Raw genomic sequence first — 12,239 nt, forward strand, 5'->3', positions numbered from 1 at the left:
GAGCAAGCACTCGAAGAAGAAAAGACGGTTACTCACCTTTGTAACTGTTCTTCGAGATGTGTTGCTCATATCCATTCCACACCCACCCTCCTTCCCCCCTGTCGGAGTAGCCGGCAAGAAGGAACTGAGGAGCGGATGAGCCGGCAGGGGTATATATCAGGCGCCATAGCGGTGCCACTCCAGGGGGCGCCCTGCCGACCCACCAAGTGTTGCTAGGGTAAAAATCTCCGACGAACTTGCACGCGGCGCGCGCACACCTAATTGGAATGGATATGAGCAACACATCTCGAAGAACAACAGTTACAAAGGTGAGTAACCGTCTTTTCCGAATAGTTAAAGGCGAAGAGTGAGAGACAGTGAGATCTTATGTTAATTTGAATGTGCAGTGATTGGCACAGGAGAAGAACTTAGATTCGTAGATTTTGCCAGATAACAATACTTACTATACTTCGCTTTTAAAATGCATCTATAAAACAAACTCAGCTTCTTTAATATTTAACGAAGACTCACGACAAAATAGAAAGAATCACAGGATCAGTTCTGGATTTCAGATTTGCTAAAATTCAAGGTGCTTGGATCTTGGATTTTGGTTTGGGCTTATGTCAGTTTTTAAATAACACCAGAGTTTTGAGGGATTTCCATACATAGCTGTCATTCTTCATTGAATCTTTAAAGTATTTACATGAAAAATGCTGCCTGCAAGGATAGCAGGTATTTGGAACTTCACTGTATTCTGTGTAAAGCCCAAAGCATTTAAAGAATATTATCTTTCTTTAACAGGTTAGGATTTTTGTTAGCTTCTAGGTTGTTAGAATATTAATTTTAATTTTCTATCTGCATATTGTATAAAGTGACATGGGTGCAACAACACTGTTGTAAGACTGATTCTTTAGAGAAAGCAAAATGGCAGTGTGAGCAATCATAGAAGTTGAGCATTTTAGGGGAGTCTATTTATTGTAAGTCCAGCTAGTGGAGGAAATTGATGCCTAGATTAGCTGCTTTAAGGATTTTAGGTCTGAAGAAGATAGGAGAAAAAGAAGAGGAGAGAGAAACAGTCCATGCTGGATCAGTTACTCTCAGCATATATAGTAGCTTTGCACATTACCTTAATTGCTAACCTAAAAAGAGACATAATTTTTAATCATTTTCTAAGATCATGTAGCTATCCAGATCTAATTTTGTGCTCATATTTTCTTTTTCACATCCCTTTATATTTTATTTAAAATGTAACTGGAATACAAAGGAGAAATGTCAAAAAAAATTGTGGGGTTTTTTGTTGGTTTTTTTTAATAATTTTACTAAGAATGGGAAGTGCATGTTGATATTTCTAAGAATAATGGGAGATGAAAGAACAGAATGTTTGGAAATAATAAAGGGGGGAATAGAGATCAAGGAAGGCAGTGACTGCAGTTTTTAAAAGCATTTGTCAATTAGTGTGTAGTTAGTCTTGTGTAATGCTGGGTTTTTTTCCCCTCTATAACTGTCAGGGTTCATTGAACCCTGCTTATTAGAATTGCCAGCAAGTATCTTTTACGTAATTAGATCTCGAGTAATTTGTACACGAACATAATCAGAAAATGTTCTTAGATTCTTTTTTCCTGCATGCAGGTTGTTCCATATGAGTGAGCAGCACTTCTGTATTCTGTTTGTTTCTCTGGACCTCCCCTCAACAAAAAGAAGGTTGAGGAAGTAGCATAGAGTGTGGGTGGGATTTGAGCAGACAACCTGTGTAGTTCATGGCATTCTGGAATCTTGAGACTTTTATACTACATTTTGTTTAATTTTCCTATATTGTTTATACTTGTATATTTAATTGGCTTCAAGGAATCTTGTCACATTTTGTTTAAGTATTTTTAGTTATTGACTGAAATTGTAACTATACTCATCCTGGATCTAATAGTATGAAACTATAAATAGCCACACACAGTGTAATTGTTCAAATGTGATTCAGTACGTGCCACCTTTCTTCAACGCTTATGTCCTGCATTTCAGCTAAGTCCAACATTTTATTTTTCTTTGTATTTTTATACACTGTTGTCTAGTTTCCATTTGGCTTACTAGGAAGCTGGAAAAATTAAGGAATTCGGTCCCTTTTTTGTCTTTATCAAACATTTTTATTAAATGCTTCTGTTGTTTAGGAGGAATTCATTAGTCATATACAGAAACATTTCATGCTGCAAATTGTATTCCTAAGTGTGTTGAAATTATATTGAAATGCCTTTTTTCTGGCATTGTGTAGGTACCTGCTCTCATACTGAGTAGTCTCTTCCAAAATATTGATGTAATAACTTCAGACAAATCTAATTACAAAACATACATATTTCAACACTTTTGAAGGGATGATTACTGCTTTTTCTCATGCAGAATTCTTCAAGAAGAGTAGCACAAAACTAACATCCTTAAATTTGTTTTGCCCTTAAATGTTAACAACTTTGCCATTAAAACTTCAAGTAAGAAAAAATGTCAGAACATTTAACATTCCTGACCACTTGCCAAATTCAGATTCTTGTGCTATTTATAAATACTTCAGTCAGCTTCTGCTTTTTTGCCTAAGTGTTAGGTTGCATTTTGACAAGAACAGTGTTTTTTCTTTTTAACATTAAACTGTGGGATGAAAAAGCTTTTCATGCTTTTGTTCTTGTCTGCTGCTGTAAATAAGAAAATAAATGTCTGTTTCAGATTAATATGTGGTAATTATTGATTTGCATAAAAAAGTTCAAAGTTGAATTTAAATTAATCTTATTTCCTCTCTATTACAGTAGATGGTTTTTTACTAATACAAAAATAAGAGGAAGTTCAGCATGTTTAAATATAAACTCATATATAAGTCTCAAAGGAGTTTAGAAGAGGTAACAGTGCATACTTAACTCTGCATTTTAGCAGCTGCTACCATGGGCTTCTTGGTCTAAAGGTCAGCTAAAATCTACTGCAGGCTTGCAGTCCATGACCCTAACATTTTAGTCAGCATAGAATCACTTTGTATCTTTATTTTCTTGGGAGTAATTTGAATGCAAAACTGAAGCAAAGACTGTAAAGTGTATCAATTTATCATATTGAGTGCCACCCAGTCGTTTAACAGCTGCAGGCAGACTGCAGCACATGTGTGGAACCACATTGAAATCAGGAGGCCCTGCATCAGCACAACTGCCTGCCCATGCACATTGCCGGATCAGGGTCTTCAGGGGTACCTTTTCTTTTTTTTCCTTTAAAGATACATTTTCAATTACCTTCCCTATATTTTTTCTTTCCTTCTTGTGATAGTCCATCCCGTGTACTGCTGTAATAAACAAGTATTTCCTGTTGCTCACACTTGGCACAATAGTACTGCATACTGTAAATATGAAGAAGGAAGAACACAATTACTGAATGCTATAGTCATAGAATGAGAGAACCTGCTGCAGCTACTGTCCTGTAAATATTCCTTTAAAATTAATGGAGCATTGAGGATGTGCAAAGTATAGTAACTGAACATCAGTTGACTTTAATGGGACCAGGATTTCTATCTGGAACATTCAACAGCAGCCAGTCAGTTTGCTAGCTGTTTTATTCTAAACATTGTGTGAGACTTTAAAGTAAAAAAAAAAAAAAAAAGTCTAGTCAAGGGGTTTGTTTTTTTTGACACATTTTTCTCATCCCATATTTTTTCTTGAGCAGTCAACTCCCGTGCAATCTTTCGTCCTTTCCTTGATTCTTAAGATTTTGCTCTCGTTCCCTATAAAATTTTGGGACTGTCGGGCATTTTGGTGCCTTCCTATTGCTGTTTGCTACAAGTGAGATGGACAAACTGCAGTGCTCTCAAAACACTGAGGGTCCTGTACCCCAGAATTAACATTTATGGTAACCTGTTTTAAATAACACTGAAGTGTGAAACAATAGCAGGCATTTTTCCACATATGTAGTCCTACTGTTTTAATAGCTAAAAAGAGGGGAGATTTTTCAGAGGCACAAATGGCAGATAGACACTAATCAGCCGTTGTTTTGTTGTTTGTTTGTTTAAATATTTAGGGGGAAATTTTTCAGTGTTACCGAGGAATGTGTCCCCGTTTTAATAGTAGCAAAGAAAACACTTTTGATGATGTTTGGTTAAGTGAGATGAATGAAAGACATGCTTTGAAATTGCTCCTTTTTTATTTGTTTTTATCCTTTTTAGGTTGCTTCCTTAGCTGGGCCAGGAGGTCAAGTTGAAATAGAACAAAATTTTCTCAATAACAAATTGAAGACAATAACTGTTTATTTTGGTGACCTAATCAGACGAGATGCATCTTGAACTCAATGCACGTATACCCCACTAAGAAATGGATCGCGGTGCTCTAGGCCTCCTAATAATATAGACTTGATTTCACTTTGTCTCTAATTGTTGGCTTTGGGTAAATTTCTTCAGTTTAATTTTTTTCTCCTTTCATTTTTTGTTTAGAGAAATACGTTTTCATCCTGTTCATTGCAAATATGTCAATAAAATACTTTTATAATAAGATTTTCGACATAGATGCATTTCTTTAATTAAAATAACAGAATAAAACCTTAGTAGTTTTCATTATCAAAGATCCTATTGTAAATCTAGGGAAAGCTGCCTTCAGAATGATACATGTCACAATACCAGTCTAAGAGGAGTTCAAGGCTCTGTTCAAATATGCATGCAGAACCTAAATTATATTTTATATTAGGTATTTTTGTGCTTATCAATTTTCCAACCCTGCATAATATTCAGAACAAATTGAGAGATATCTAGTACTTAGTACAAACTAATTCCAGAAACAGATAATGAAAATGGAGTTTCTCTGGAAAAAAAAATATATAAAGATCTATGGTCCATCCTTAAATAATTAAACATAATAAGCTACTGTATGGGAAAACCTACCAAAGACTTACCAAAGTCAGAGTTAAGCAGCTCTCAGTTCAGCTGGAAAACATTTATGTGGTCATTGTTCATCATGCTAGGGTCCACAGACCTGTTACCAGGGGTACTTCAGCCTGCTTGAGGCTTGTGGGCAGGACCAGATTTGTCAGTCCCTGGCAGCAGGGCAATAGCCTTCCCCCTGAAATTCCCTCCAGTCTATTTGCCTTCCCAGTGGCCGGTTGTTCACCCAGCCCTTGCTGCTGCAGAATCTTTCTGAAGGAAATTCCAAACTTTATATCAAATTTCTAACTAGCAGTGTGACTCACTGATGTGTCTATCTAATTCTCAGTGGTGTCCCAGGGCTGCATTTGCCTGCTTCCCCTTCTGAGGTGTTTGCAGCGGCTGGGGCCCTTGCAGGCTTCAGAGGGAAAAGCCATAAGCATAAGGAAAGGTCTGTGTCTTACTCCTCCTTATTGAATGTCTCATTGGGGAACTCACCTGGCTCTGTGCGCAGAGTGCAGTCCCAAACCACGTAGGGTTGGGTTGGCTGGCATGGCCTTCTGCCGTGGGAAGGGAAAGAGGCAATCAGGATCGGAAATGAACTGGATCCAGGGCAATTAACTCCCCTCCCCCATCTCTGAGAGGGGAGAATCCAGAAAGGCAGTGTGCCCAATAGAAGATTGCACCTGAGTCCCTATAGACCACACCTGCAGCCACATTCTGTTCAGCTAATCCATCTACTCCTCCTTCCCTCAGACTGTAGATGGAGGACACTGGACACCCCATGGGACACTGCCAGTGCCAGGAAGTGTGGTAAGGGGCCTTTGGGCCTAATTCCCTCTCCTTGCTACCACTTCCTGTATCAGACCTCCAGGATCTCTATTGATATACCTAACTCAGGCCGCAAGGGGAAATGCAGACCCATGTGGCCCCCCGTACAGTAGAAAGGGGTAGAATCTCTGAGGAGTTAATTCTTGAACAACAGTATCTTTCCCGAGAGACCCCAAGGGGACCTTGCTGGGGAGAGAAGACAACAAATCCAACTTCTTTGAGGGCAGGGGATTGTCATCCATTTATTTTTCTGAAGGAATGTCTGAGCCAAATGTTGCTCCTCTCTAAGAAGCAGCATCATAGGGACTGAGACACACAAGTCCATTGTGATTCACTCCTGTGTCTGCAACTCTTGTCAGGCCCAATGCACTCACTACACATGCCACACTGTTGTCATAATTTGTATGTAAAAAGATGGCGCATAAGGCAGTGGTTCTCAACCAGGGGTCTGGGCCCCCTAGGGGCCCGCGAGCAAGTTTCAGGGGGTCTGCTAAGCAGAACCAGTGTTATATTCACTGGGGGCCAGGGCTGAAAGCCTAAGGCCTGCTGCACAGAGCTGAAGCCTCTGGTTCTGAGCCCCACCACCAAGGGCTGAAGCAGAAGGCTGAGCAACTTAGTTCTGGCGCGGGGCCCTGGGCAATTACCCTGCTTGCTATCCCTTAATGCCGGCCTTGGCCTTTATATGCAAAAAACAACTTGTGGCACAGGTGGGCCATGGAGGTTTTTATAGCATGTTGGGAGGGCCTCAGAAAGAAAAAGGTTGCGAACCCCTGGTGTAAGGTATCCTTTACAAACTAGTAACACAACTGGTCCTGAAAATCTTTGTGTGGTATATTTACAGGGTGCGTACAAAGTTATAAATATGTGCTAGAATTATGTTCTTAAAACGTGTGGCAAGCAATGCATAAGCCCAGTCTACCCTAGACAAAAGAATGTGTATTTGCTTGTCTGACCAGCCTGGTCATTGGGCAGAGACAATGAAGGGACACACACTAGCAAACAAAGCTATCAAGCGGGGAGAAAAACAGCATAATGTCTGTACCCCTTCAGAAAAGAGAAACTTTGTCTGGGATTACTTGTCAAAGTACCTTTCAATGGCTTACTAGAGTATTGAAAAAAAAGGAGCTAGAACCCCATCATTATCGGTGACCTAAAGAGTAAAAAATCCAAGCACTTTGAGTTCCGTGTGTGGGTCCTGGCCAGTCATTCTGGAAGAATAACTGGTGAGACAAACTTCTTTGAACAAAAGACACTGAGTTTTAGTTTGGAAGCATATATTTTACTTTTGTTTGTAACCATTCTGTCCTTATACTTGATATCACTTAAACCTATGTCTTTGTTAATAAAACTTTTTACATTTATCATAAGCCAGCTCAGTGCTTTGATGGAAGTACAGAGTTTGTCAACCCTGTTAATACACTGCTGTGTACTGTCACTCCCAGGAGCGGCGCCAGGGTTTTTGGCGCCCTAGGCGGGGGTCCTTCCGTGCTCCCAGTCGTTGGCGGCAATTCTGCGGCAGAGGGGGTCCTTCTGCGCTCTCGGTCTTCGAGGCACTTCAGCAGCGGGTCCCGGAGTGAGTGAAGGACCCGCCGCAAAATTGCCAGTGACAACCCAGAGCGTGGAAGGACCTCCCGCCACCGAATTGCCGCCCTCCCAAATTCTGGTGCCCTAGGCGACCGCCTCGGTCGCCTAAATGGAAGCACCAGCCTTGGTCTCTTCTTAAAAGAGCAGTGAATTTGACAAGGTTTTGTGGGTGCTATAGTAAGAGGGGCTGAGTGTGGCAGAAAAAGATGTTTTGGGAAGAACTCAGGACTGAGAGGGTGTTGGTGGAAGCTGGTGGAAGTCAGGTGAGGCTATGTGCACACTGTTGGTGTCAGGGCTCTGAACTAAAACTGTGCAGCACAGAGGCACTCAGTGACAAAACCCATTTCTGGTCTGGGTTGAACCCCAGGATAGAGGAACAAATTCCAGAAAGACTAAATCAATGCTGGTTCCTTTGTTCACCTTAATGTAATGCAACATGGTAGATAATTCTCAGTGAATAGTCCCCCTGCTCACCTTAGAGTGCAGTATGGCAGATTAACAGAGAAAAGACTAAGCAAGAGATCAGTGCTAATTCCACTGGGTTCACAAGATTAGCTGCGTATAGTACATCAGTAGATCGTCTGCAGGTAATAAAAGTCAGTGCTATGGAAACGAGTGCTAGGGGAATTTTGGATAGCTATTGCAAAAAGCTTTATAGCCAAAATAAAAGAAAGAAAACCCCAGTTAACTCTAGTCTATGCTAGCAGTAGGAGCATATCCTTGGTGTCGCTGAAAAGAAGGGGGAGCTAAGGGGTTGCCACAAATATGAATATTAGCAAGTGAAAGTTGCACAGAAGAAACACTAGTATATTAAAGTTAGGATCAAACCCAGCAAATTCATAGACTCATAGACTCATAGGTCAGAAGGGACCAATATGATCATCTAGTCTGACCTCCTGCACAAGGCAGGCCACAGAACCCTACCCATCCACTTTTATAACAACCCCTAACCCAGGACTGAGTTATTGAATTCCTCAAAATTGGTTTGAAGACCTCAAGCTGCAGAGAATCCACCAGCAAGCGACCCATGCCCCACGCTGCAGGGGAAGGCGAAAAACCTCCAGGGCCCCTGCCAATCCGCCCTGGAGGAAAATTCCTTCCCGACCCCAAATATGGCAATCAGCTAAACCCTGAGCATGTGGGCAAGGCTCACCAGCCAGCACCCAAGAAGGAATTCTCTGGAGTAATTCAGTTCCCATCCCATCCAACATCTCCCCGCAGACCACTGAGCAGATCCATCTGGTGATAATCCAAGATCAGTTGTCCAAATTAAACTATCCTATCATAACATCCCCTCCATATATTTATCAAGCTTAGTCTTAAAGCCAGAAAAGTCTTTTGCCCCCACTACTTCCCTCGGAAGGCTGTTCCAGAACTTCACTCCCCTAATGGTTAGAAACCTTCGTCTAATTTCAAGTCTGAACTTCCTTATATCCAATTTGTACCCATTCGTCCTCGTGCCTACATTAGTACTAAACTTAAATAATTCCTCTCCCTCCCTAACGTTGACCCCCCTGATATATTTATATAGAGCAAGCATATCCCCCCGCAGCCTTCTTTTGGCCAGGCTAAACAAGCCAAGCTCTTTGAGTCTCCTTTCATAAGGCAGGTTTTCCATTCCTCGGATCATCCTAGTAGCCCGTCTCTGGACCTGTTCCAGTTTGAATTCATCCTTCTTGAACATGGGACACCAGAACTGCACACAATATTCCAGATGGGGTCTCACCAGCGCCTTATATAATGGTACTAACACCTCCTTATCCTTGCTGGAAATAGCTCGCCTGATGCATCCTAAAATCGCATTTACTTTTTTAACAGCCATATCACATTGGCGGCTCATAGTCATCCTGTTATCAACCAATACCCCAAGGTCCTTCTCCTCCTCTGTCGCTTCCAACTGATGCGCCCCCAACGTATATCTAAAATTCTTATTATTAATCCCTAAGTGCATGACCTTGCACTTTTCACTATTGTATTTCATCCTATTACTATTACTCCAGTTTACAAGGTGGTCCAGATCTTCCTGAATAGTATCCCTGTCCTTCTCCGTGTTAGCAATACCCCCCAGCTTTGTGTCATCCGCAAACTTTATTAGCACATTTCCGCTGTTTGTGCCAAGGTCAGTAATAAAAAGGTTAAATAAGATCGGTCCCAAAACCGATCCTTGAGGGACTCCACTAGTGACCTCCAGACTTCCAGCCTGACAGTTCACCCTGCAATACGACCCTCTGGAGTCTCCCCTTTAACCAGTTCCTTATCCACCTTACAACTTTCATATTCATCCCCATCTTTTCCAATTTAACTAACAGTTCCCCATGCGGAACCGTGTCAAACGCCTTACTAAAATCTAGGTAAATTATATCTACCACATTTCCTTTATCTAAGTAATCCGTCACCTTCTCAAAGAAGGAGATCAAATTGGTTTGGCACGATCTACCTTTAGTAAATCCATGTTGCAATTCGTCCCAATTACCATTGACCTCTATGTCCTTAACTACTTACTCCCTTAAAATTTTTTCCAAGACCTTACATACTACAGACGTCAAGCTAACAGGCCTATAATTACCCGGATCACTTTTATTCCCTTTCTTAAAAATAGGAACTACGTTAGCAATCCTCCAGTCGTACGGCACAACCCCCGAGTTTATCGATTGCTTGAAAATTCTCGCTAACGGGCTCGCAATTTCACGTGCTAGTTCCTTTAATATCCTCGGATGGAGATTGTCCGGGCCCTCCGATTTTGTCCCATTAAGCTGTTCAAGTTTGGCCTCTACCTCAGTTGCGGTAATATCCACCTCCATATCCATATTCCCACTTATCATCCCTCCATCATCACTAAACTCCTCACTAGCTTTATTAAAAACTGAGGCAAAGTACTTATTTAGATATTGGGCCATGCCTAGGTTATCCTTAACCTCCATTCCATCCTCAGTGTATAGCGGCCCCACTTCTTCTTTCTTTGTTTTCTTCTTATTTATGTGGCCGTAGAACCTTTTACTATTGGTTTTGATTCCCTTTGCAAGGTCCAATTCAATGCGGCTTTTAGCCTTCCTCACTTTATCCCTACATGTTCTGACCTCACCAAGGTAGCTTCCCTTGCTAATCCTGCCTTTCTTCCACTCCCTGTAAGTTTTCTGCTTTTTTCTAATCCCCTCTCTGAGTTGCTTGCTCATCCAGCTTGGCCTACATCTCCTGCCCATGGTTTTTTTCCCCTTTCTTGGGATGCAGGCTTCCGACAATTTCCACAGCTGCAACTTAAAGTAATTCCAGGCCTCCTCCGCATTTAAACCTTCTAGTTCCTCTGTCCAATCCACTTCTCTAACTAATTTCCTTAACTCTTTAAAATTAGCCCTCGAGAAGTCGAAAACCCTAATCCCAGATCTACATTTGTTTATCCTTCCATCTAGTTTGAACTGAATCAGCTCATGATCACTCGAACCAAGGTTATCCCCTACCACCATTTCTTCTACAAGGTCCTCACTGCTCACCAAAACCAAATCTAAAATGGCATCCCCTCTTGTAGGTACTTCAACTACTTGATGAAGAAATCCATCTGCCATCACATCCAGAAAAATCTGACCCCTATTATTCTTGCAAGCACTCGTCCTCCAGTCTATATCCGGGAAGTTGAAGTCTCCCATAATCACACATTTCCCCTTCGTGTTTACTTCATTAAAGACATTAAAGAGGTCTCTATCCATATCCCAATCAGATCCCGGCGGTCTATAGCACACCCCAAGCACTATCTCAGGGGAAGCTCTAGTTGCTTTTTTACCCAGTGTGATTTTTGCCCAGACAGACTCTGTCTTATCCATTCCATCACTTCTTATTTCATTACAGTTTATCTCATCATTGATGTACACCACCTTTGCCTTTCTTCCTGTCTTTTCTAAACAGCACATAGCCTTCAATACCTGTACTCCAGTCATGAGTACTATTCCACCAGGTTTCGGTTATCCCTATAATATCCGGTTTCATTTCCTGCACCAGTAGCTCCAGTTCCTCCATCTCGTTACCTAGGCTCCTTGCATTAGTGTACAGACATTTTAATTTTTGGCGTTTGGCGTCAGTGATATTCTTATCCCCGTCATGCACAGACCTTCTACCACCAGCAGCACCTGTTATTCTGGTTTCTACTCCACTATTCCTCCTTGGATCAATCCTTTGGTCCGCAAGGGTACTCACTTTGTTTACTTCCCTCTCCAGGTTATAATCCGGCGTGGAGATCTCCTGAACATCTCCCAACCATCTCCCCCAACTTCCTAGTTTAAAGCTCTCTTGATGAGGTCGGCGAGCCTCCATCCTAGAAATCTATTTCCCTCCTTACTTAGATGAAGTCCATCCTGAGCGAACAGTCGTCTATCCGTAAACACTTCCCAATGACCGTACATCCCAAAGCCCTCCTTATAACACCAATGCCTGAGCCATCTGTTGATCGCCATAATCTTGTCACTCCTTCGTCGCCCTGCTCTAGGAACTGGCAGAATCCCACTGAAGATCACCTGAGCCTCGATTTCTTTGAGCGTCTCAATAAGATCAAAAGCTTTCTCTTCCAGAGGAAGTGCAGCTGCTGAAACAGACATTTTTACATAATACAAATAATATTACTGAAAGTGCTTATACCATCAGTTTGTTTCTTAAAACAATCTAATCACTGGATATTGACTGTTATCACTGTGTGATGAGGCAGCTGCCCCTCACTGGCATGTAAGGGGTTAAAGCGACCCTGGAGAGGCTGCGCGAGAGGCAGCCAATAAGGAAAACACATGTAATGCCAGCCAATTAGAGGAAGGTTTATTGGAGGACTGCATGGCCAGGCTGGCCCTTGTAAGAAGGGGCTGCTGAGCAAAGCAGAGGCAGTCACTCTCTGGAGTTTGAGGGAGGAGGACTGGCTGGCTGCTTAGAGGGCTGGAGCGCCATAGACAGAGGAGAGCTGGGCAGGGTCAGCAGAGTATGAGAAAGCTCCAGGTTGATGGCTGCCAAACTG

At 41.9% G+C, this 12,239-nt stretch overlaps 1 protein-coding gene across 5 annotated transcripts in view; it reads left to right on the forward strand.

The window, feature by feature from the left end:
* TGS1 (trimethylguanosine synthase 1) overlaps nucleotides 1-4,474 on the forward strand; it is a 49,517-nt gene extending 45,043 nt beyond the window's left edge. For 4 of the 5 annotated variants that reach the window (XM_030553116.1, XM_030553114.1, XM_030553115.1 and 1 more), the window contains exon 13: nucleotides 4,151-4,474. In XM_030553116.1, coding sequence (XP_030408976.1) covers nucleotides 4,151-4,267 — 117 coding nt within the window. In that variant the 3' untranslated portion in view covers nucleotides 4,268-4,474. The remainder of the gene's footprint in view (nucleotides 1-4,150) is intronic. The other variant, XR_003999127.1, reaches the window with a different exon arrangement.
* The last annotated feature ends 7,765 nt before the right edge of the window (nucleotides 4,475-12,239 follow it).

This window comes from Gopherus evgoodei, chromosome 2, assembly GCF_007399415.2.
Source record: "Gopherus evgoodei ecotype Sinaloan lineage chromosome 2, rGopEvg1_v1.p, whole genome shotgun sequence".
Taxonomy (NCBI): Eukaryota; Metazoa; Chordata; order Testudines; family Testudinidae; genus Gopherus; species Gopherus evgoodei.